Source organism: Hyaena hyaena, unplaced genomic scaffold (genome assembly GCF_003009895.1).
Source record: "Hyaena hyaena isolate Hyena2069 unplaced genomic scaffold, ASM300989v1 scaffold_7, whole genome shotgun sequence".
Taxonomy (NCBI): domain Eukaryota; kingdom Metazoa; phylum Chordata; class Mammalia; order Carnivora; family Hyaenidae; genus Hyaena; species Hyaena hyaena.
This window is the reverse complement of record NW_024080639.1, coordinates 4,508,778-4,532,256: the sequence shown is the minus strand read 5'-3', so window position 1 is coordinate 4,532,256 and position 23,479 is coordinate 4,508,778. Positions and strand designations below refer to the sequence as shown.

The 23,479-nt window shown below is 42.4% G+C and overlaps 1 protein-coding gene across 3 annotated transcripts in view; it reads left to right on the top strand.

Annotated features, from left to right (window-relative positions):
- Positions 1 to 6,399: 6,399 nt before the first annotated feature.
- Positions 6,400 to 23,479, top strand: part of CYLD (CYLD lysine 63 deubiquitinase) — a 67,697-nt gene continuing 50,617 nt past the window's right edge. Inside the window, exons 1-5 of one of the 3 annotated variants that reach the window (XM_039242279.1) lie at positions 6,427 to 6,512; positions 7,061 to 7,143; positions 12,964 to 13,615; positions 15,068 to 15,370; positions 16,556 to 16,661. In XM_039242279.1, the coding sequence (XP_039098210.1) occupies positions 13,112 to 13,615; positions 15,068 to 15,370; positions 16,556 to 16,661 (913 nt within the window). In that variant the 5' untranslated portion in view covers positions 6,427 to 6,512; positions 7,061 to 7,143; positions 12,964 to 13,111. The other 2 variants (XM_039242296.1, XM_039242288.1) reach the window with 2 other exon arrangements.

The following is a 23,479-nucleotide window of genomic DNA, read 5'->3' as shown; positions in this document are numbered from 1 at the left end:
AAAAAAAAAAAAAGAAAAGTAAAAAATGTATTACAGGGGCAGCTGGCTGGCTCTGTAGGTAAAGCATGCAACACAGGATCAGGGATTTCAAGTCCCACTTTGGGAGTAGAGTTTACTTTACAAAAAAGTAAATGAAATGTATTACAAAATATTTAGCACATACACAAAAGCATGCTGACACCCATGTACCCACCGCTTAGCTTAAGAAATAAAGTATTACCTATATCTTTTTTCTAAAAAAGACGGAGGGATGCCTGGCTGGCTCAGCTGGAAGAGTGTGTAACTCTTGATCTCAGGGTCGTGAGTTTGAGCCCCATGTTGGGTATCGAGATTACTTGAAAATCACAAAAAATAAAATCATCAAGGGGCGCCTGGGTGGCACAGTCGGTTAAGCATCGGACTTCGGCTGGGGTCATGATCTAGTGGTTCGTGGGTTCAAGCCCTGCATTGGGCTCTGTGCTGACAGCTAGCTCAGAGCCTGGAGCCTGCTTCAGATTCTGTGTCTCCCTCTCTCTCTGACCCTCCCCTGCTCATGCTGTCTCTCTCTTTCTCTCTCTCTCTCTTTCTGAAATAAAAACATTTAAAAAATAAATAAAATGGAATGGATGAGAGAAGAGGGGGGAGGGAGGGCTCAAGGGTGGCTCCTCGATTGTTGGCTTGAGTACATGGGACACACCATCCTGGAGCTCAGGTAGGAAGACAGGTGGCAAACAAGCTTGGAAGCAGGAGGAGCCTTGTTTTGGAGTGTCAGGTTTGGGACCCCTAAGCGAAGTCAAGGGTATACTGTGAGTGACCATGGGAGAGGTCACTGCCAGGTTTAGCAGCGTGGGAGTCCTCACATCTAAAGGGGGATGCGGTCCTCAGGCCTGGATGACAGCCCAGGGAGTGATGATGGAGAAAGAAGAGTTCAAGAGAGCCCAGGGAAGGATACCCCTGGGACCTGAGTATGTGATTTTATCATGGCTTGGAGTAGAAATTCCTTAAATTTCCAAAGTCCTGCAGCTCCACCAAAAGCATTCCAAACCCAGGCAGGTAACGTGCGAACAAGTCCGCAGACTTCCAGAAATCACTTTGCAGATTTCAGAAATCGCTTCCAGAACAGGAGCAGACAAGATCCCTGATTTGTGGCTAAGAATACATAATTCTTAGATGCAAGGGGAGGGGGGGGAGGTACCAGAGCAAGAGAATTTTTTTTTTTTAAAGAGCTTCAGTCTTTAATTATATTCAGCATCATCCTAGAAGGAAAAAAAACTGTCAATCTGAGTGTTGCTCCCACCCCCCCACCGCCCCCCCACGAGAGCACCCAAACCAGATACTGGAACGAGTACACCCCGCAGAAGTGTGGGAGGTGGAATCACATTCTAAGCAGGCTGAGTTGAGACTACATACAGCATCATTTCATTATTGCGCCAACACACCTTCACGCCTCCATCCCCACCCAGGAGACCGGTGCAGCCCAGCGGGCGAAGCACACAGCAGTGGGGGCGCACACTCTAGCAATGCCTGCACACCAGGGAACACAGGCTCGGGCCCCCGGGGGGCAAGTTTCAGGTGAACAGCAAGGTCATGAACAACATTGGGGCCTCCTAGGTTAGTTCCCCTTGGAGAATGACATGAGGAGAGACCGCAGCTGTATAGGCTGACAATCCCGGATCTTTGGATTCTGCAAGATTCCTTTTTTCTTCTCTAAATTTTTAAATATGTTTTTAAGTGTATTTAATTAGAGAGAGAGAGAGAGAGAGAGAGAGAAGCCCAAGCAGGCTCCGTGGTGTCAGTGCAGAGCCTGACGCCTGGCTTGAACTCACAAACTGAGATCATGACCTGGGCCGAGATCAAGAGTCAGAGGCTTAACCAACTGAGCCACCCAGGCAACCCTTTTTGCTCTAAATTTAATCCCATGTATCATCACTTCTGGAATAATCCACAAACCCAGTCTGCTAAGTATCACCCTTCCCTTATCAGTCACCCTGAAAATCCCTTGTCTTCCTTTTTCACTTGGAACAACTTCTTTCTTCACATCTTCAGTTCCACATCCCCCTCCTCCTCACCCGCTGCTCTCCCCCCTGTCTTCCAGGAAACAAGGACTTCCTTAGGGGCCCCCCCTTGCCCCCTCTATCGAGGGTTAACCAGCCTCCCTGCTTCTGCCCTTGGCTCATGGTGTGAGCCTGTTAAAAGGGAAGTCAGGTGAGCCACTGCTCTGGTCAAAATTCTTGAGAACTTCCCAACCTAATGCAGGGTGAAAGTCGGGTGTCTTTCTGGCCTGGCCCACCCCCGTGTTTTCCCTGGGCTCCCCTTTGCCACTCATGCTCCCACTCACTGTACCCAGCCACACCACTTCTCAGCTGTTCCTTGAAAATGCCAACTGCTTCAGACCTTTGTCCTCGCCTATTTCCTCTTACAGGGACACTCTTCTCTAGACGGGGGCATGGCTGCTTCCTCATTTACTGCGGGTCTCAGTTCAGGTATCAGCTCGTCAAGGGAGTCCTTCCTGAACAATCAACCCAAAATAGCAGTCCCCAACCTCTCTCATCTCCCCTGCCGTGCTTAGTACTGTCTTCTCAGCACAGACCACCGGATGTACATGTGTTTCTTCCTTCCCCTAGAATGCCAGTTCCATGTGCACGGGAGGCATGCTCACTGCAGAGTCCTCGGAGTCTAGAATGGTGCCTCCTGCATAGCAGATGGTCAAGTATTTGTTAACTGAATGGAGAATCTACCTACTCAAAGGAGGCAGAGCATAGAAGTTGGAGATTACAAAAGCGAATCCCCTTTTTCCTGTCGCCATTAGTGTCTCCTCCCTAAGGGAGGAAAGTTTCCTGTGACATGGGATCATTTCTAATGTATTTACTGCCCCAAATAGGATCCCAGATGTAGCACAAAGGTCCTGATGAAGAGCATGAGACCCCCTTTTCTCTGTGGGTGTGTTTTTCAATTCCCACGGAAATCATTTGTCATTGATAACACCAAATAGCTCAAACAGGAGAGCATGGATTTATAGTTCAGCAGGATTAGGGTAAAGATGATTAAAGTAATCCCTCTTATTTTATCAAAAAGAGCTTTTGGGTGACCAGAGTAAAAGCCCTCGGACTGAATGTTCAGTGGCACCTGGAATTTCCTCTTGCTAAGAGATAAGCATGTCACTGGTATGTCAGACTCTCCAGTCATCCACTGAATCAAAGAATCACCATGCTGGCCTATGATGGAGAAAGCGCTCACAGAGTACCCTTGCCCATAGGGATGCCTGGTCCAGGTAGCTCCATGGTTCAGAGCTTATTCTGAATACACCAACTCACAGGAGCGGTGGAGAAATGGCCCTGCGCGTGGGAGGCACAACCAGAAGTTGCCATTTCCTGAAATGGGGGCACAGAAGGACTGCAGTGGGGGTGGAGGGAGACCAGGAGCTCACCTCTGGCCATGTGGGGTGGAGATGCTGAGCAGGCAGGGGTGAGGCTGGAAGTAGGAGGTGGTCTGTGGTAGTCATTTGGGGAGCCCGGCACAGGGGCTGAGAAATAACCATGACTAGTGCTTAGAACTAAGAAGGTTTGGTTGGGTCCTGGCGACGTGTTACTCTAAGTCACAGGTCCCAACCATACGACCAGGTTTCCAGCTCCTGGGGGAGAGAGATCCATTTAATCCAATGGCTTTTTGCTGGGTTCCCTCTGCGTACAATAAGAGAGCTAAGTGAGACCATTATTAACTACTCTATTAAAACCCTGCAGCGGGATCCCACTGCTCTTAAGCTAAAGACCAGAACTTGACCCTGGCTCACAAGGTCCTGCCTGAAAGGCTCTTTTGTGCCCACATTTACTGTGCTCCGTCTCTTTCAGTTCCTTCAACATGTCACGCACAGTCTTGTTCCCTTTGCCTGTAGAGCTCCCTTTCACTCTCAGCCACTAGCTATCTTTCCTACCTCATCTTACTGGTGACTTTCTGTGCTCAGAGTGGTGCTCCTTCTCAGGCTTACTCCAACCTCAGTAATTAAATAAGTGATCTTATAATCAGTTTAAGTCTGCCCTTCCCCGCCGGATGGCGAGGGTGACATCTCTCTCGGACACTGCTGTGTTTCTTGGTACCTGCTCAGTAAGTCGACCAGCAGTTGTGTTTATCCAGGCCAGGCTGAGCGGGACAGGCTGAGGTCGTGAATAGACACAGGTGATCAAGCAGGGCCTGGAGCCATCAGCAAAGATTGGAAGAGGGTGGATTCTGGCTGGGCCTTAAACAAAGGGAGGATTGGAAACCTGAGAAGACAGGCATTTCAGCTGGGGAGTCTGTTTAAACAGAGCTGGGAAGAGCCCTAACTTGAAATCAGGAAAATCAGGGTCTCAGCTCATCTCCTGGGTGACCTGGGGCAGGTTATTTTCCCTCTCTGGACCTTAATCTCCTGTCTGTAAAATGAGAGGCTGGCTTATCAGGGACGGCAAATAATAGCACCATGACACTATTCTCCCTTCTCATCCCCTGGCAGACATCTCTGCCTCGAGAGCTTGAATATAGCTTTAGAATTGTTTTCAACACAGTGTTCTGGGCAGTCATTACCAATCGATAGGAGATGGTAATTGAGATCAGCCCTGTTTATCAGGCCTGGCTTGGAAGACTATCTCTTGGATGAAGTCAGGCCGAGACACTGTCTGATTCAGGGAATGGGTCGCAGGAGGACTGAGCGAGGTTCTAACAGCTGCGGGTAGGGCAGGAAACCCTACTGAAGGAGAGGGCTCAGCAGCACCAGACGCCATCATCAGAAAGGACTTGAAGATGTTCTAGTCCAGTGGTGGCAAGCTGACCTTCAGGGGCCAGTAGATAACGTAAAGGAGAGGAATGTGCCAGGAGAATAAAATAGGGAATGTAAAGAGTGTGATAAAATGGGGAAAGGGACGTGTCCTGTCTCAAAGATTCTTTCTCACTCTATCTCCTCTTCTCATTCTTCTGCCTCACTATATGGATCAAGCAAGAACAATCTTCGGGATGAATTTCTTGCCCAGACAGCCAGAACGTGACCTCCGAGTCCTCAGGACTTTATTGGAGACTCTAGATCTGGGAGGTAACAGTGTCGCAAGGCCAGACCGTGGGCCAGACCTGTTGATTTCCGTTTTATTGTTTTTTACTGCAGTGTAGTCACGAGGCTTGGGACACAGGCTAAGGATGCATGAAGGAGAGACAAGAGTGGACTGATGCTTTCAACAGATGTCCATTTCATCCTAGGTGGTAATGGCGAGGGGGATGGGTGGCCTGTTTACCAGGACTGTTAGTAATCACTCATGTGACTTCTTTTATGTAGTCACTGGTTTAATCTCCCCAAATCTTCAGAAGTGTCACTTTCCACTGGGGAAATTTTCCCTCTCATGATTAAACACCCCCCCCTTCTTTCTTCAGTATTAATCACCTTCTCCTATAATTGGTACTTAAAATGTCAAAGGAGAAGGAGTTAATTAACAGGAGTATCCAGTGCAGCAAGACATGGTATGCTTCAAGGCTCTGGGACTGATTATAAAAAGCATTTCCTTAAATATTTTGAGCACTTTGGGGAATCAGAAACCTCCATTCTAATTGAAATATCCTTAACTACACCCCAGGTCCTGGCTAGTGGCCAGGGGTGCAGAGCCGAGTGAGGCGGCGTGTGGAAATACCTTCTTCCCCACCCTAGAGAGACGTCTCTCCAAACCGGGATAGGTGGCAACAGAGGTTTAGAAATAGCAGAGGTCCCGGGTCGAATCTGAGGGAGAAGAACTTTAACATGCTCTGTGTCAGGAGCTTGACCTACGGTGCTTCACAACAGTTCATAACGACGATCTCCATTTTACAGATTAGGATATTGAGGCTTAGCGTGGTGGTGAGATCCTCGAGTCGCGAGGCTACTAATTGAAAGCGCAAAGGATTCAAACTTAGGTCTGGTTCTAAGGCTTCGCTTTTTCATGGGATCCTGAAATCCTAGTCCCAGCTCGCGTCCGGACTGCTCTCCACCCCAGCCCCAAACTCCCTGCAGGAGTTTTGACAGCTAAGCCCAGAGCCGAGACCCCGGCCTGAGAGGTGGGGCAGGGAGCCGCACAAGCGCCCCGCCCCGGCTCCAGTATCAGCCAATGGTAACGCGGCACCCACAGTCTTTTGCCCAATCAGCCAGAGCTCTCCGTTCCCCCCTCCCCCGCTCCTCCGCCCCTCCCCTCCGCTTTCCCTTTGGCTCGACCGAGCTTGACAGAGCGGAAAGTCCCTTCAGCCGGCTCCGGGCCGGCAGCCATTGGAGGAAGGTCTGTCACAGGGACGCCCAATCAGCGCGTGCACAGAAACGCATATCGGGCTGCGATTGGTTAGCGCGGCGGTTGCCCCCTAGCCCCCGCTCTCTCTCTCCCCCCTGGGCGGCTCGGAGGCGGGGCAGGTGGGGGCGGGCCCAGGTAGCAGGTTCGGCTGCGCCGGGGCCGCGCGTCGGAGGTAAATATTAAGGCGGTGGGTGTGGGGCGCCGGGGCTGAACCCGGACGCGGGCTAGCAGAGCTGGGGAAGGGGCGCCGCCCCGCCGCCCGAGGTGAGTGAGAGAGCGGGCGGCTGAGCCGGCAAGCGGTTGGTGGCTGGGTCCCCTCGGGCCTCCCTCCCCGGCCTCGGGGTGCCTCCAGCCGCCACCGCGGTCGTCGGGCCCTAGGCGCCGGCCCGTTAGTTGCCCCGGCCCGGAGCGGGCCAGGCCCGCGGGGTGCCGAGTCCGCTGACGTCAGCCCGGGCTTCCCCACCCCCGGGGCTTCCCCACCCTACCCCCCGGCTTCCTGAGACGGCTCCCGAGCCGTGGGAGCGTGGTCACCGCCACCGGGACCTCCGGAGGAGAGAGGACTCGGGGTGAGAGCCGCGCAGGAAACCGGCTCCGCCTGCGGTCTCCCCCATTTACAGATGGAGAAACTGAGGCACGGGCCGCTGGCCGGCTGCCAACGGTTGCTGTTGGCTTCGGGATCCCTGGGCTGTATTATCTCCTCTCGGAGTCTAGGGGCTATCGTTGGGTCGGTTTGGGGGTGTTTGTGGTCCCTGTCCAGGAAGAGCAGTCGGGGTTCTGGCCTCGTTAATGGCGTGTTCTGCTTTTTCTTTCAGTTTCCCCCCCTTTCCAGGGTGAGGATGGTTTTGTACAACAACCTGGAGTTCTTTAGTTGAAAGGTGCGCTCTGTCGAGACAAGGTATTCTCTTCCTTCCTACTGTTTTTCTTTACAATCGTATTAGCGATCTGTAAGGGAAATCGGGAAGTCTTGACAGAGGATCGTGTTCCTGGATTTGCTTCTCGGCTGGGTCAGCTGCCCGGTTATTCATGTACTTGGCATCTTTTCTCTTCCACCCTGTGGCATTTGCATGTTTTAGGATGGTTGTCATCTTCCAGCCACCAAGCCTTGCAGTGGCTCTCAGCCCCCAGCGTCCCTGCCCCCATCCTCTCCCCCGGGCTCCCTGTACATTTGTACCCTTAGCTCAGCTAAGGAGCATTCCTTACCTTGCTTTTGAACTCGGGCTAATACAGATCTTAATAAGATTGTTCCTTTTGCAGTCATCAGCTCGCTGGAGAAAAATCCAGGCCTTGGGGGAGGTTGTTCATTCAAGTGCACCCCCTCACACCTCAAGTAGACTGAATGGCCCTGAGGATTTAGCCTGCCAATTTCCCACTGGGTAGTGGGTGGATTTGAACCAGAACAGTATTAGGGGAAAATGATTTGCCGGTAGTTCTTGTGGAAGTTCATGTACTGTGACTGTTGGGATCACCCAGAACATTCTCTCATGTTCTGCTGCAAAATGTTACAGTATGACCCTGAAGAAACCTTCCTCTGGATGGTAATTTTGGTGAAAAGCTGATAAGACCAGGGCACTGTTACACACAGGCGTTTCAGCAGCCGTGATTTCTTGTGGTCTGGCATGCCTGCACTGCGATTTTGCTTGATTTGGTGGAAGTCTTTAACAGAAGAAGAGAGAAAGGGGTCATTATCCTCGTCATCAGGCCGTTACTATTTTGTGCCTGATTTCCACACTCTGGTCTTACATTTGTCAAGGTTCTTTGATTGGTTGCACAGAGTTTATAGGCGTCAAACGTGGCGTGAAGGTCTAGGAAACCAATTTCAAATGAACTTCAAAACTTGTTTTTGCAGTCGGGAAACCTTGTTTATTTCTTAGCTTTTATAGCAGTGTATCGGGGTTAACACTGACCATGACTTCATTCACTCTGAGACTTAGTAAAGTGTACTCCCCCCCCCCACGCCCTTTTAACTTGGAAGAGGCGTTTATCACTTAAACGATGAGGATGAGGAAATGGAATTTTGGTTTTCACTTTTGCACCTGACTTAACCAAACTGTGTGTTCATTTCACATCTACGGAATGCCCATCACAGGTCAGGCGCAGAAAGACAAAGATACAGGACTTGGGGAATTCACAGTTTGGAAGTGTCATGGCCAGGTTTAACTCTAGTGTGACCGCTGGGTTCCTTGTTCATATGTCTACAGATGCCGGAGCTAGGCTTTTTTTTTTTTTTTTTTTTTTACTTTATAAGTCCTGCCTGTTTTAGGGACTGAATCCTAGTGTGCTTGGGTCACAAGTTAACACGTGAGGAAAAATAAAATAAAAATAAAGACTCTGTCTTCTGCTCATGGAGTCTCAGTTTTTCAGCCATTTAGTAGGATAACAGTAACAACTTGTTCTTTTAGTGAGAGATATCCTTTCTTAAAATGGTGATTATTATAGCTATCTAGAAGCTTTGGAAAAAGTCCCGTGTGTCCTGTTTTCTTTGGTAGTCATGCTGACTTTCCTATCCCTTCGCCATTCATAATTAGGCACAGTATTTAAGTATTGTTAAGTTTTATTCTGACTTAGAGAACCTGCTGTGGTTTTTAGAGCAAGTCAGGATATTTGAGAAGATGGGAAACTTTCTTGAATTAGATCTGTCTTTGTTTTCTTCAGTGAGGCTCTTTGAACAGTATAACCTGATAGCTTGGGAGTTAAAAAGACATTGTGTTTTCTAGACAACAATTGTCAATGGTGAGCAGCTGATGGTGTTCATTTGTACTGTATATTCTCTTTGAGAACGTGGTAATTGTGACCTTTAACCTTTTCATAGAAAATGTATTTCTTGACCATCATTTCATTCCATTGATAGGAAACTGATAAGTATTTGTGCCTTTTCAACCTTCGTCTTGATTTAATGACTTTATTTTAACACAATTAGACTCTGATTTATTCAGAATCCAGACCCTCAACAAGCTCAGGTAACCAGAAAACATTTTCAAATCTTTGTGACCCTGAACCATTGGCTCATCTGGAATGCCGTTAAAAGAAAGGCCTTCCTCTGTTCAATATGGTTTAGAGTTAAATACGTCCTTGCATTCCACCTCTTTGGTAATCTTCATTCAGTACTTAGAGTAATTATCAGGATGTTCATAATCGCTCAATTTCCCAGCCTGAAATAAGTACGATGGCATTTAGATGAATCATTTGTGATATATTTACACTCACAGTGAAGTATACGATTAGAGGCAATTTTAAACCAATTAGACCTGAAAGGTAGTAAAGAGAACACAAAGTAGGGCAGTTATCGTATCTTTAATCTGCCATATTTCTCAGTATCTCACACTGTGCTGAGTGCACGAAAATACTCAACAGACCAGCAAACCTTGATTGATAACCCATTGACGTTGTCTTTTACATCTTTCCTGTGTAGCCTTTAGTTTTTACTGCTTGGGTGCTTAAAACTATTTAACTATTAGGGTATTTTAATAGAATAGGGTGATTTAACTATTCTGCATATCCCAGTGAAAGAAGAATGTGGTCATAATATTCCTTTCTACGGTGGAGGAAAGTCTCTTTATTTACCTGTTTCTGCTGCAGTGCCAGTATACTGGGATATTAACAGTCATTAAATTTAGTATCTCGTATAGCTCTCGAGTCCATTCCCCATTCAGCTTTCTCTATCAGTGGCAACGAAGAGAATCTGTGTTTCCTATGGCTGTTCTTTAATCTAAAGTGTGCTTTCTGAAAAGAGGAAAGGCCACGGCCTTTTTATTTTTGGATAATGCCTTTTCAATATTTTATGAACTTTTGCCTTGGCTGCTCTACTTGTCTGACGTGACCCCTGCTTCTATCAGGTTTAAGCCCACTCGCACTTGTGCTAACGCAGGTTAGAGGAAAGCTCTTCTTGTGTGTTCCCTGTAATATATGGTTCTTAATAACTGTTGTTAAAGTGACTTCCACCTTTTTATAAACCAAAGTAGTTATATTAAATATTACTGCGGACTCTCTCTTAAATGACTTGCATAAAACACTTCTGTAATCAAATTCATTTAAAACGTAGTGTCCTAATGCATTACGTATAGTAATTTCGGTTTGTCTTGGTGATATTTCATTACCCACTGGTGGGTTTTATTTTAAATCATGGCATGACTCATTAAGCTGGAGAGCCGATAGGGTAGGGATGGTGGGTATATGATATTAAGATTCAAGGAGGTTCTTAATTTTAATATTTGAAGGCATAGATTTTAGGAATTTTAAAAAGTAATTTCCTTTCTAAATAGGGTTACCATACTTTCAAAAGTAATTTTGGCCAAAAATATTTAAATGCATTTATGAGGAGAGCAAAACAACACACTTTTTCAGAAGTTGCTTTTTGGCCCCCTCATCCTTCTGGGAGTAACCCAAACGATGTCTTTGCAGAAATGCCTCTGTGCTTAATTCCTAAGAGGCCGTTCAGAATTCATGGATACCTCTTTTATTGTTTATTCTTGTTTGCTTTTTTTAAGCACGCAAACGTATTTCATCCTCTGGCTCCTCAGAACTGATTAGAAGCAGTAAGTTGGAAAGCAACAAGGCCATAAAATGAGCCAAACGCACACCGTAGGAAGGAACCACAGAAAATGGCTGATTGCAAGGGAGAATCAGGGACTGTAAATCCATAAAAAGCTGACCCAAGAACTCACAAGGCCTTTTAACAAAGTGACAGACATCTTTGTATATGGAGAGTCACGTGACAACTTTATATTCATGTTGCTAACTCAGTGATGCAGAAAAGAATATCTCCGTGTTGATCTTTGAGAAGACTTTTAGTCAGAAATAACAAATACTTCATTTTGGTACTCTGAAGGACTACAGCCAAATGAAGGGTTTGGGTTTCTGTTGGAGTAGCGTTCAGGAGGGGTTCGGTTTAGAATGGTGCCAAGATAGGGGTTTCCACAGGTGTCTTATGTAAGCGGCAAATATAAATTGATTCTGTTCCTGCTGAGGTAGACAGTGCCCTCAAGTGGAATTAAGACAAACACACTGTAAAAAAAAATAAAAAGTAATAAAAAAAAGAGAGACAGAGAGAGAACCACTTTACGCCAGCTCTGCCCTTGCTTTTACTAAATGTTGTGCAGCTATTTCAAGAATAGTGGTTTAAAAGGATGCCAAACTCTTTCTCTGGTCTTGAGTAATTTACACGTCTCATTCTGGGTTGCAGAGGGACAGACTTTTAAGAAACTTTATCCTTAGAGAGCACCTCATTATCTAATGATGCATTCCTTGTATAGATCCTTGACAGGTTATTTCATTATTAAGCTAAATTATTAAACGGAAAGTTTGGTTCTTTACTTTGAGGAGTATTTATTTTTAAACTCCAAGAATAAAATAGGTAAATATGATAGTGCAATCGACTGCTGCTGTTTACTCAGAATGGAAATGGATACTTCCACCTCAAAGAAGGACGGATAAGTAACTGTACTTAGAAACCAAATAGCCACACTCATGTCACAGAGAATATGTAAAAGTTTTTTTTTCCCGTAAGATAATTGGTTAAAATAATGAATTCTTAATTTGATTGGACGAAATTGCATAGTTTTTAACCATCAGTTATGGTAGGGTTGAGAAGGCTGTTTTAATTGTGAAAGATTAGTTTTGTAAAAATTTTTAATGAGAATTTGAAACTGGAAATAGTCTTTTTTATATTTCTTTCTAGTATAACATAGTTAAAATTGTGGTATTTGTTACTCTCCTGCAGTTATATTCCTTGTTATGTAGTCCCACATTTTAATAGCTGTGAAATTGATTTTTAAAGACATCTTTACTATAATCAGATTTACAATGTCTGATATTTGAGGGGCTCCTGGGTGGCTCAGTCGGTTAAGCGTCTGACTTCGGCTCAGGTCAGGATCTCATGGTTCATGGGTTTGAGCCCTGCATCGGGTTCTGTGCTGATTGCCAGCTCAGAGCCTGTAGCCTGTTTCAGATTCTGTGTCTCCCTCTCTCTCTGACCCTCCCCTGTTCACACTGTCTCTCTCTCTCTCAGAAATAAATAAATAAAAATTTAAAAAAATCTGATATTTGAGATTATGAGAAATTAAATGATGGCTCTGATTAATATGCTTAATATTTGCCTGTCTAAGGACAAAATGTACATAGTGAAAGGAATGAAACTGAATCAGAGAGGAAATAAATGATCCATTATCAAAATAGGGAGCATAGATAAATTAATCGTGGTTAAAGTTTCAGGATATGATTCATATTTTTTTGATAAAAGATGTTCAGCCTAATAATTATGATGGGAAACTTTTCACTTAAACCACATGTACAGAAATAATAGTCTTTTTGATTTATGTCTGTTTTGCTGAAATGCAGCAGCTAACTCATTTAGGTTAGGCATGGTCTATTAAAAATGCTACATTTTAAAGCTGAGAAATGCATGTATATGTTTAAATATGTGTATAAGGTGATCTTTTACTAGAATCTGATTTTATAAATTTCATTGCCTTGGAAACAAATATTGTATTGCGTTTGAAGATACTTTATAATTGGACCTCCTTAATTAAGGACACACGATTACAGTAGCTGCAAGTAATGTATGTCTTTTAACCTCGTCAGGTACTTTTGGAAGTGTTGCATTTATGTGTGTGCTCTTAGTAATCAAATGAGATTTGACCTCATTTGATAAGTAAGTCTTTGACCTTGATTTTAGCTCATGTAGAATAAAGTGTAAAGTCTCTTTTTGCTTGTCCCCCAGGCATTTTGCTTTGCTGTCTTGTTACAGCATGGACACCAAATTGCTAAAAACGTGCTTTGGGACTGCCAGTGAATTTATCTTTTGTGGTTTTCCTACAAACTTAGTAGTTCCCTTTTTTTTGAGTTAATGTTTTGGAGTTCATATCACAATGAGTTCAGGCTTATGGAGCCAAGAAAAAGTTACTTCACCCTACTGGGAAGAGCGGATTTTTTATTTGCTTCTTCAAGAATGCAGTGTCACAGACAAACAAACACAGAAGCTCCTTAAAGTACCCAAGGGGAGTATAGGACAGTATATCCAAGATCGCTCGGTGGGGCACTCGAGGATTCCGTCTGCAAAAGGCAAGAAAAATCAGATTGGATTAAAAATCCTCGAGCAACCACATGCAGTTCTCTTTGTCGATGAAAGAGATGTTGTAGAAATAAATGAGAAATTCACAGAGTTGCTTTTGGCCATTACCAATTGTGAAGAGAGGTTCAGCCTGTTTAAAAACAGAAACAGACTAAGTAAAGGCCTCCAGATAGATGTGGGCTGCCCCGTGAAAGTACAGCTGAGATCCGGGGAAGAAAAATTTCCTGGAGTTGTGCGCTTCAGAGGACCCTTATTAGCAGAGAGGACAGTGTCGGGAATATTCTTTGGAGTAGAATTACTGGTAAGTTTGATAAACCTTTTTAGTGAGCTTGTGTGTGTGTGTGTGTGTGTGTGTGTGTGTGTGTGTGTGATTTCTGTGTATATTTCTTTGCACACATGTTTTTCTTTACCCCTTTGAATGAAATACAACACAAGTTTTCCCAGAAATCTCCCATAGTTTTTTAATATTCATAATTCTTAGGATTTACTTTCTAATGATAAATTGAGATACTGTAAAGATGATGCATTGAAAACTGGAAAACTGTTTAAAAACGACATAATGTAGTAAGAAATACACATTAGAAGTTTTAACATTGTCTATGTTAAAAGTGAATTCTACCGATTATAATTGAATTAACCACCTCACAGAATTATGAATTATCTCGTGACCATAGCATTGGTAGGTCTTGCAGTTTTTCTCAGTGTGTGCCATTCAGTTAATGAAACTTCGACACAAGGTTTTTAAAAAACAGGGCGCAGCAATTTATAGTGGCTTAGAGTTGTCCCTGATAATATATGTGAAAATTACCCGGGAGTTTATTTCTACCGAAGAGAGAACCAAGAAATTCTGTGATTCATTTCCACAACTAACATTCACTCTCAAGAACTGAAAGGTCAGTTCCATGTTTTACATTCTTGCATATAGAATTTCGTGATTCTAAAGGTTTTAAGGCAGCCGATTGTAAAACAATCAGAGCTTGAATCCCAGCTATACTATTTACCAGTTGGGTTTCCTGGTTACTTAACCAGGCTACTTCTCTGAAGTTGCTTCCTCACGTGTAAAACAGTGAAACTAGTACACAGTGTGAAGTGTTTCCGTGATACCCTGATTCAAGACTTAGCGCGGTGGCCGGCACACAGTAAGCACTCAGTAAATGGAGCTAACGTTACCGTTGTTTGAAAGTAAATTTTTCTTTTTATGACAAAAGTATTGTTCAGATTGAAACGTAGACTCTAGGGGCGCCTGGGTGGCTTAGCCGGTTAAGTGTCTGACTTTGGCTCAAGGCATGAGGTCATAGTCCCTGGGTTCGAGCCCCGCGTCGGGCTCTGTGCTGACAGCTCAGAGCCTGGAGCCTGCTTTGGATTCTGTGTCTCCCTCTCCCTCTGCCCCTCCCCCACTCGCTCTCTGTCTTTGTCTCTCAAAATAAAACAAAAGACATAGAAAAAAATTTAAAAAAATGTAGACTCTAGCCCAGCTCTCTCACAGTGGAATGATGACTTTAAATTAATTAATTAATTAATTAATTAATTATATTTCAGCATCAGATACAGCTTCTTTATTTTTTTCTTAGACATTCAAAATTCACCAGCAATTGCTCATAATTACATTTCCTGTATGTATCATTTAGAATCTTCCCAGAGATTTCCCTGAAGTCCCCGGAGTGGATCTTTTTTTTCTTATGGGTCATCTTACTGTATCTCTCTATCTACCTATCAGTCATTTTCCCTCCTCCCCCTTTCCCTTGAAAACTAGGAAGAAGGCCGTGGCCAAGGTTTCACTGACGGGATATATCAAGGGAAGCAGCTCTTCCAGTGTGATGAAGACTGTGGAGTATTTGTGGCGTTGGACAAGCTGGAGACCCTAGAGGAGGATGACCATGGCCTGGAGAGCGATTACGCAGGCCCAGGGGACACGGTGCAGATGGAGCTCCCCCCGCTGCAGATAAACTCCCGAGTTTCTTTGAAGCTCGGAGAGACGATAGAGTCCGGCACAGTTATATTCTGTGATGTCCTGCCTGGGAAGGAAAGCTTAGGATATTTTGTTGGCGTGGACATGGTAAGAAACTTTTGGAGTAGATGACCTTTGCGGGTACACCTGTTAGTGTCATAACCCATTTAGGTACAAATTAAGCACTTTGAATGTTTAAAATTAAGGTAACTTAAAAAACATCTAATTTATCTTTTGTAAGGGAATATTCACGTGGGACAGGAGTCTAGATATAGAGTTCCGTTTACTCGTTTTTCCAACTTGAATAAACTGGAATAATGTTTCAGTCTTAAGTTAGCGCTATGATAGCTGACCAGTACACAGAAAAAACCCTCCACCCAAATATGATCCATATCTTGTTTTTCTTTATTTTGAAAAGTCCCCCCCCCCCCCCCCCAGTTCTCTTCATAGCATTTTGCTAGTATAGATGGCGGTCTGGGGGTCATCCTGCCAGACTGTCTTTGCCCCACTAGCTTTCCCCCGCCTCTGTCTATCCTTTAGTTGGCTTGTACAAGTGTGCATTCCAAACCCCTCTAGTGCGCTCCTGGAAAGGAAAGTTCTGGAAAATGCAGTATTCTTCATCTCCATCTATTTCCAGTGACAGCATGTTGTACACATTGGTGCTCAGGGCAGGTGACCAGCTGGTCTGTCTCTTAACCTGGCTCCATGAACAGCACTATACTGCTTGGGGCTGCATTGGAATTTAAAATAATTAAGTGAAAAACTCTTATTTCGGAGGGCATTTTTACATATCCACAAAATGTCAAGAGAACAATAAAAAATAGATTTTCTGTGTACAGAAATGCATACAGGGGTTCAAATAGAATATTTAAGTGCTCAGGGAATGTAGGAGTGATTAGAACAAGGTAGGCTTACTCAGGGGCAGATTTCTGGGTGAAACAATGTATTATTAATGAATCTACCTATGCAGATGGGCGTTATGGAGACTAGCATTTGTTGTCTAGTAAAGTATGAGGAATCCTTTTAATTCCTTGCTCACCTATGGGCTTACTATCCCTTGATTATTCTTGGATCTCATTTTTACCAAAACAAAACCGAAAAACAAATATGCAAAAACAAACCAAACACTTGATTACCATGGCAGTTATTTCTGATATATTCTTTTTTCTTTTAGGAAAAATAGTCACAATTTGCCAATGTAAAATCTTTTAGGAGATCCTTTTCTGGAAAATATAGATTTTCATATTCACATTTTATTGAGAAGGGTTTAATACTGTATTACTTAATTTCTAGGATAATCCTATTGGCAACTGGGATGGAAGATTTGATGGGGTGCAGCTTTGTAGTTTTGCAAGTGTTGAAAGTACAATTCTCTTGCATATCAATGATATCCTCCCAGGTATGTTTTCTTTGTGTTTTTATGTATTAATGAGGCAGGGGTCCTAAGATGTATTTTGTTATGAGGATGTAAGTAGAAGCTTCAAGATGCATTTTTGGATCTTGGCTTCTTGTACTATGGACTGTTATTAAATAGAATATCCTTTCTTATCTCTAAATGAAAATAATGCTTAAAGACTTCTATTTTCAAAAGCATAGGGTTGTGGGGTGGCATTTATACATTATCATGAACTTTTCATTACCTGTTTATTCTAAGTGGGGGAAAAGCCCTTTCTGATCACTGGAAGAGTCAGAAAATGAATCAGCTGCTACCAGTTTGAATAAGAGCCTGGTTTAAACTAGAAGCCTGTAAGCAGAAGTTGGTCATGTCTTGCTGCATGCCCTTTGAGATTTCTTTCAGTTTTGAGATGCTGTAATTGATCAGGATTCATGACTCTAGAGTCAGATCACCCAACTTTACACCTTAAAACAAAATAACAACAAAAAACATTAAGCAACCTTTTACTTCACTGCAAACAAGTAGCACCTAATGGCTGCTATCAACTAATTGATAAATTCCTATTGATGGCAAAAATCAACACCACCTTTCCCCTGCTCTTAGCAGAGTCCAGTAACAGGCTAGTCGGCTGACAGTACCTTAATCATGAAACTGACAGAGGCATTCAGAGGTGGTGCTTTTAATTGGTCATTATGCAGCTATGAATAAATGTCAGAAAGCCTACATTCAGTAGCCACCAATGTATGCATCCATGAATTAGATGACTTGTACCTTACATTCTTGACAAATTTATAAGGTCTTTTTTTGTGTTTAACTTTTTAAAAAATGTTTATTTATTTTTGAGAGAGAGAGAGCTCACGTGTGCGCACACAGGCGAGTGGGGGAAGGGCAGAGAGAGAGGGAGACACAGAATCCGAAGCAGGCTCCAGGCTCTGAGCTGTCAGCACAGAGCCCGATGCGGGGCTGGAACACACCAACCGCGAGATCATGACCTGAGCTGAAGTCAGACACTTACCTGACTGAGCCACCTAGGAGCCCCACAAATTTATAAGGTCTTAGTTATTCCCCATTTTGCCAATAAAAAACTGGAGTTTAGCTAGGGCTGAGATTAGCTAGGAGCAAGTAAGTGGTAGAGCCAGAACTCAAATCCAGACCAGTCTGATTAAAAAGCAGACTCTTCAGTACCTCCTCACCCCCCACATCTTTGTGTATACACTTTGGATGTGAAGGCTTGCATAGAAAAGCAAACTTCTCAGCCTCAGATGGATACTTGGGGATATTGTTTCCATGGAAATGTATTTTGTCTCTAATTCTATAAAAGCTGAATTTTACAGAGATCATAACCAAACAAAAGGATTTTTCTGCTTCCAGTGTTTTTTCCTTCTTCCTAATTTTGATGCAGAACACTTTTGAGTTTCCCACAGGTCATTTCAGGTCCTCAGTAAATTTTTTTTTTTTTTTTAAATGAAGGGGCTATTACTAGATGATCCTTAGGATTCCTTCTAGCCTGCTCTGTTTGCCCTTCCTGTTCCTTGTTATCTTGGCAAGTAATAAATGCTTGTTTTGCTCAGTTAGGAAATGCTTTCTGTTTTAGCTTTTAGCTTTATAGCAAGAGCACATTCATTTAAATGGAGGGTATGTGATTCAAATAATGGCTTTATTTTAATTTTGTTATGTCTGACATACTTGGCTTTTCTTGAATTTTAGACTAAATCCTATATCTACCGCCTAGATTCTACAGTGTACATTTTATTGTACTTGCTGTTTCAGATCTCCATCCTTCTACCCATGCAGTGACTCATATTACTTTTGTATGCATTTCAGAGTAAGTTATAGACACAATATACTTCCTCAAGCACATAGAGTTAACTAGAGGGAAGTTTGGGTTTTTTTCCTTTTGAGGTAAAAGACATGCATGTAATGAAATACATGTTGTATCACTTGCGTTTTGACTAATGCATATACCCTTGAACTAGAAACGCTTATGAGGTTACTAAAATAACTTCTAATAAGAAAAATATTAATATATCTCAAATCAAAATAATAAAGCACAGTAAAACATCTCATTTCCATTCTTATCTCCTCCACCCTTGGTGTGTGCTCACTTCAGCCCTTGCCTCCCACGGCTAATTCTTTTTATTAGTTTCTTGTATATTTTTCTAGAATTTTTCTAGAATACAGTATCAGTACATATTTTCCCTTCCCTTTTTTTTTTTTTAATGTTTTTTTTTTAATTTATTTCTAGGAGAGAGAGAGAGAGAGAGAGAGAGACAGCGTGAGGAGGGGAGGGTCAGAGAGAGAGGGAGTCACAGACTGAAACAGGCTCCAGGCTCTGAGCTGGCAGTCAGCACAGAGCCCGATGCGGGGCTTGAACCCACGAACCGCCAGATCATGACCTAAGCGAAAGTCGGACGCTTAACCGACTAAGCCACCCAGGCGCGCCTTCCCTTCCCTTTTTAAATAAAAAACATACTATTTATACTATTCTGCACCTTGTTTTATTCTCTTAAATTTATCTCTTGGAGCTGTTTGTATAGTTTTCTATTGTATTTATTTAACCAGATTCCTACTGATATATATTTGGATTGTTTCTAACTTTTTACTATTGCAAAGTAATGGTTTGCAGATCTATAGGATAAGTTCTAAAAAGTGGGGTTGTTTGGCGAAAGGGTCCGGGCACTTTGTATTGTTCCAGATATTACTAAATTGCCTTAAGCAGTGTATATAACAGTTGATATTTTTACCAGCAGAATATGAGGGTGACATTTTTTTTTTATAGACTTTCCATGAGAGTAAGTTGTTGAATTGTCTCCCAGTCTGAGAGGTGAAAAATATTTCTGTATAGTTTTAATTTCTATTTCTCTTTTGAATGGGGTTAAGCATCTTTTCATATGATTAAGGGCAATCTGCATATTTCTTTCTGTGACTTGTGTATTCATACCTTATTTGTTTTTCTCAATTGGATTATTGGCCTTTTTTCTTACCGATTTCTTTTTTACGTGTTAGGAAAGCCAAGTCTTTTGTGATATGAGATGTAAGTGTTTCCTACTTGCCAACTCCCATTTGTAATTTGACCTTTTTTTATCCGGTTGGCCTCACTTTTAAAAATTATGGTAAGATAAACATAACAGTATTTACCATTTTAACCATGTGTCAGTGTGCAGTTCAGTGACATTACATACAGTTACTATGAAGTGAAACCATAACCACTATCTATTTCCAGACCTTTCCCATCATCTCAAACAGAAAGTCTATATGCCTTAAGAAATAATTCCCCTTTCCTCCCTTCCCTCAGCCTCTGATAACTTCTTTTCTCTACTTTCTGTCTTTATGAATTTGCCTATTCTAGATATTTCATGTAAGTGGAATCTTTTAGTATTTGGTCCTTTGTAAATGGCTTGTGTCACTTAGCGCCATGTCTTTTGACTTTGCTTTAGGTGTTTTTAGCCATGCAGACTTTTAAAATTTTTATGTAGTTGAATTATGGGTTACCCCAAGGTTATACAGGCATTTCCCCATGTTTTCTTCCATTGCTCTTGTGGTTTTATTGTATATATATATATATATATATATATATATATCTTTAATCCATTTTTATTTTATGTGATCTATAATGATACATATGGATCCAGTTAAGGCTCCCCCCCCCCCCCCCCCCCCCCCGCCAGATAGCTGTCCAGTTGTCCCAACATCTTTGATTAAAAGTTCATCTTTTTCCTGCTCCTTGGAGCTGCCACTCTTACCACACTCAATTCCCATATATGCTTTGACGTATTTCTGGACTTTCTATTCTGCCTGCTTCTGCTTCAGTCCCACACTGGTTTTAATGATTCTTTATAAGATGTTTTAATATGAGCACTTAGTCTTGCCTCATTGCTCTTCTGAATTTTCCTGCTGTTCCACATTGTCTTCTAAAAGGCTCATAGATACATTGAGTCTGTAAACCATCTAGATTTGATTTTGTGTAGGACATGAGGATCACATACCCAGTCTGATCTACCGTGCTTGCTGCTTGCTGCGTATAAATCAGTTTTCAACTTCGGTATATATGGATCTCTTCCTGGGCTCTACACTAAGACCTTTAGGCCTTCATTATCATCGCTTTACAAGAAGCCTTCTAGGTAGAAGAGGACATTTCCCCATTTGTCCTGTCTCATGAGTGTCTTAGTCTTGTTGGCCCTTGCCTCTTCATTGTAAATTTACCAGTCGGCTTCTCAAATTTGAGGAGAGTTGACATTTTTATTATATTGAAATTTCTAATACGTGAACACCGCATTATCTTTCATTTATTGAATCTCTTTTTTGTAAAGTTTTATATGTTTGTCCATTTCTTGCATGCATTCTTATACGTTATAAAGTAAAATGTGCTTTCTAACAATATGTTGGGATATTTAGAAATACAATCAACTCTTAAAAACCAGTTGTATTGAAATCTAATTCACATACTGTATAACTCCCTCCCCTTAAGCTGTTCCATTCAGGGTATTTTGGTATATTTACAGATATGTATAGTCATCACTATAGCAACTTGTAGAGCATTTTCATCAGCTCACAAAGAAACCCTGTACCTTTTAGCTATTACTCCACTATCTCTTCCTCCTCCTCAGTCCTAACCAACCACTAATCCACTCTCTCTCTGTACATTTGTCTATTCTGGACATTTCATATAAATAGAATCATTTAATATGTGGTCTTTTGTGACTGGTTCCTTCATGTAACATAATGTTTTCAAGGTTCATCCGTGGTGTAGCATGTATCCTTACTTTTTTCCTTTTTATGCCCAAAGAGTCTGCTGTTGTATGGACGTACCACGTTTTGTTTATTCATTTGTTGAAGGACACTTGAGTTCCTTCCATCTTTTGCTGTATGTAATGCTGCTATAACATTTGTGTACAAGTTTTTTTTTTTTTAAATGTTTATTCATTTTTGAGAGACAAAGTGTGAGTAGGGGAAGGGGCAGAGAGAAAGAGAGACACAGAATCTGAAGCAGACTCCACAGCCTGAGCTGTCAGCACAGAGCCCCATGCAGGGCTCAAACCCTCTGACCTCGAGGTCATGACCTGAGCAAAAGTCAGATGCTCAACCAACTGAGCCACCCAGGGGCCCCTTAAAATCTTTTATGCCCACTGTATCTATAGATTACCTTGTTAGTAACCAATCTTTATCATCCACAAATACTAATAGTTTAACTCTTCTTTCTAATCCTTGTATCTTTTATTTTTAAAATAATGGTTTCTTATCTTACTGTCCGAGGTCTACAAACCTTTAAATACATATTGAATAGAAGTGGCGGTATCAGCCACCTTGATCTTGCTCTTGCTCTTTCAGTGTTTTGCTACTAAGTATGATGTTTGCCAAAGGATGTTATTGTTGTGGCTGTAATTTATCAGGTTTGAGAAGTCACCTACTGCTCCCTGTTTGCTGAGAGTTTTATCATGGCTGGATGTTGAAGCTTATCAAACTTTTCTATCTATTGACCTAATTCTGTATTTATTTTCTTTTAATCTAATTTCCTAATAGTAAATAAGCCCTAACATTTCTGATATAAATTTAACTTCATCATGATTCATACATTGCTAGGTCCAGTTTGCTAATCTGTGCATGTTTTAAAATTTAAAAATACACTTTAAGATATTTAAAATAAATTTTAAAAATTACATGTATTTAAATTTAAAATGTTATTTATGGTGTAAAATGCACATAACATTTACCATGTTAACCATTTTTAACTATACAGTTCAGTGGCATTAGGTACATTCATCACTACCTTTCATCTTTGTAACCGTTTTCGTCTTGTAAAACTGAACCTCTGTCCCCGTTAAACAGTAAGTTGCTAAGCGTCACCAGCAGCCTATGGCAACCACTATTCTTTTTTTCTTATTTTAAATTTTTTTAAAATTTATTTTTGAGACAGAGAGAGACAGAACACGAGTGGGGGAGGGGCAGAGAGAGAGACACGCACAGAATCTGAAACAGGCTCCAGGCTCTGAGCTTTCAGTACCGAGCCTGACGCGGGGCTCGAACCCACGAACCTTGAGATCATGACCTGAGCCGAAGTCAGATGCTTAATGGACTGAGCTCCCCAGGCACTCCTGGCAACCACTATTCTAATTTCTGTCTCTGTTTTTAATTATTCTGAGTACCTCATGTAAGTGGAATCATACAGCATTTACCTTTTTATGACTGGCTTACTTCACTTAGTGTAATGTTCTCAAGGCTGATCCATGTCATAACATGTCAGAAGTCCCTGTAGTTTTTTTAAGTTTCTTTATTTATTTTGAGAGAGACAGGGAGAGGCAGAGAGAGAGGGAGAGAGAGAATCCCAAGCAGGCTCCACGCTGTCAGCACAGAGCCCGATGTGGGGGGCTTGATCTCACAAACTATGAGATCATGACCCGAGCTGAAATCAAGAGTTGGATGTTGAACCGAATGAACCACCCAGTTGCCCCAGAATTCCCTTCATTTTTAAGACTACATAGTATTCCATTATAGGTATACACCACATTTGTTTACCCGTTTATCTCTTGATAGACATTTGAGTTGCTTCTTTGGTTCAGCTATTGAGTATTGAGAATAATGCTGCTATGAACATGGGTGTAAAAATAAGTCTTTGAGACCCTGCCTTCAGGTCTTTTGGGGATATGCCCAGACGTGGGATTGCTGGATTATATGGAGTTCTATTTCTGATTTTTTGAGGAACCACCATAAGGTTTTCCACAGTGGCTGAATCATTTTGCATTCCCACCAACAATGCATAAGACTTTCAATTTCTCCATATCTTTGCCAACATTTATTTTCTGTCTCCTTGATAATAGCCATTT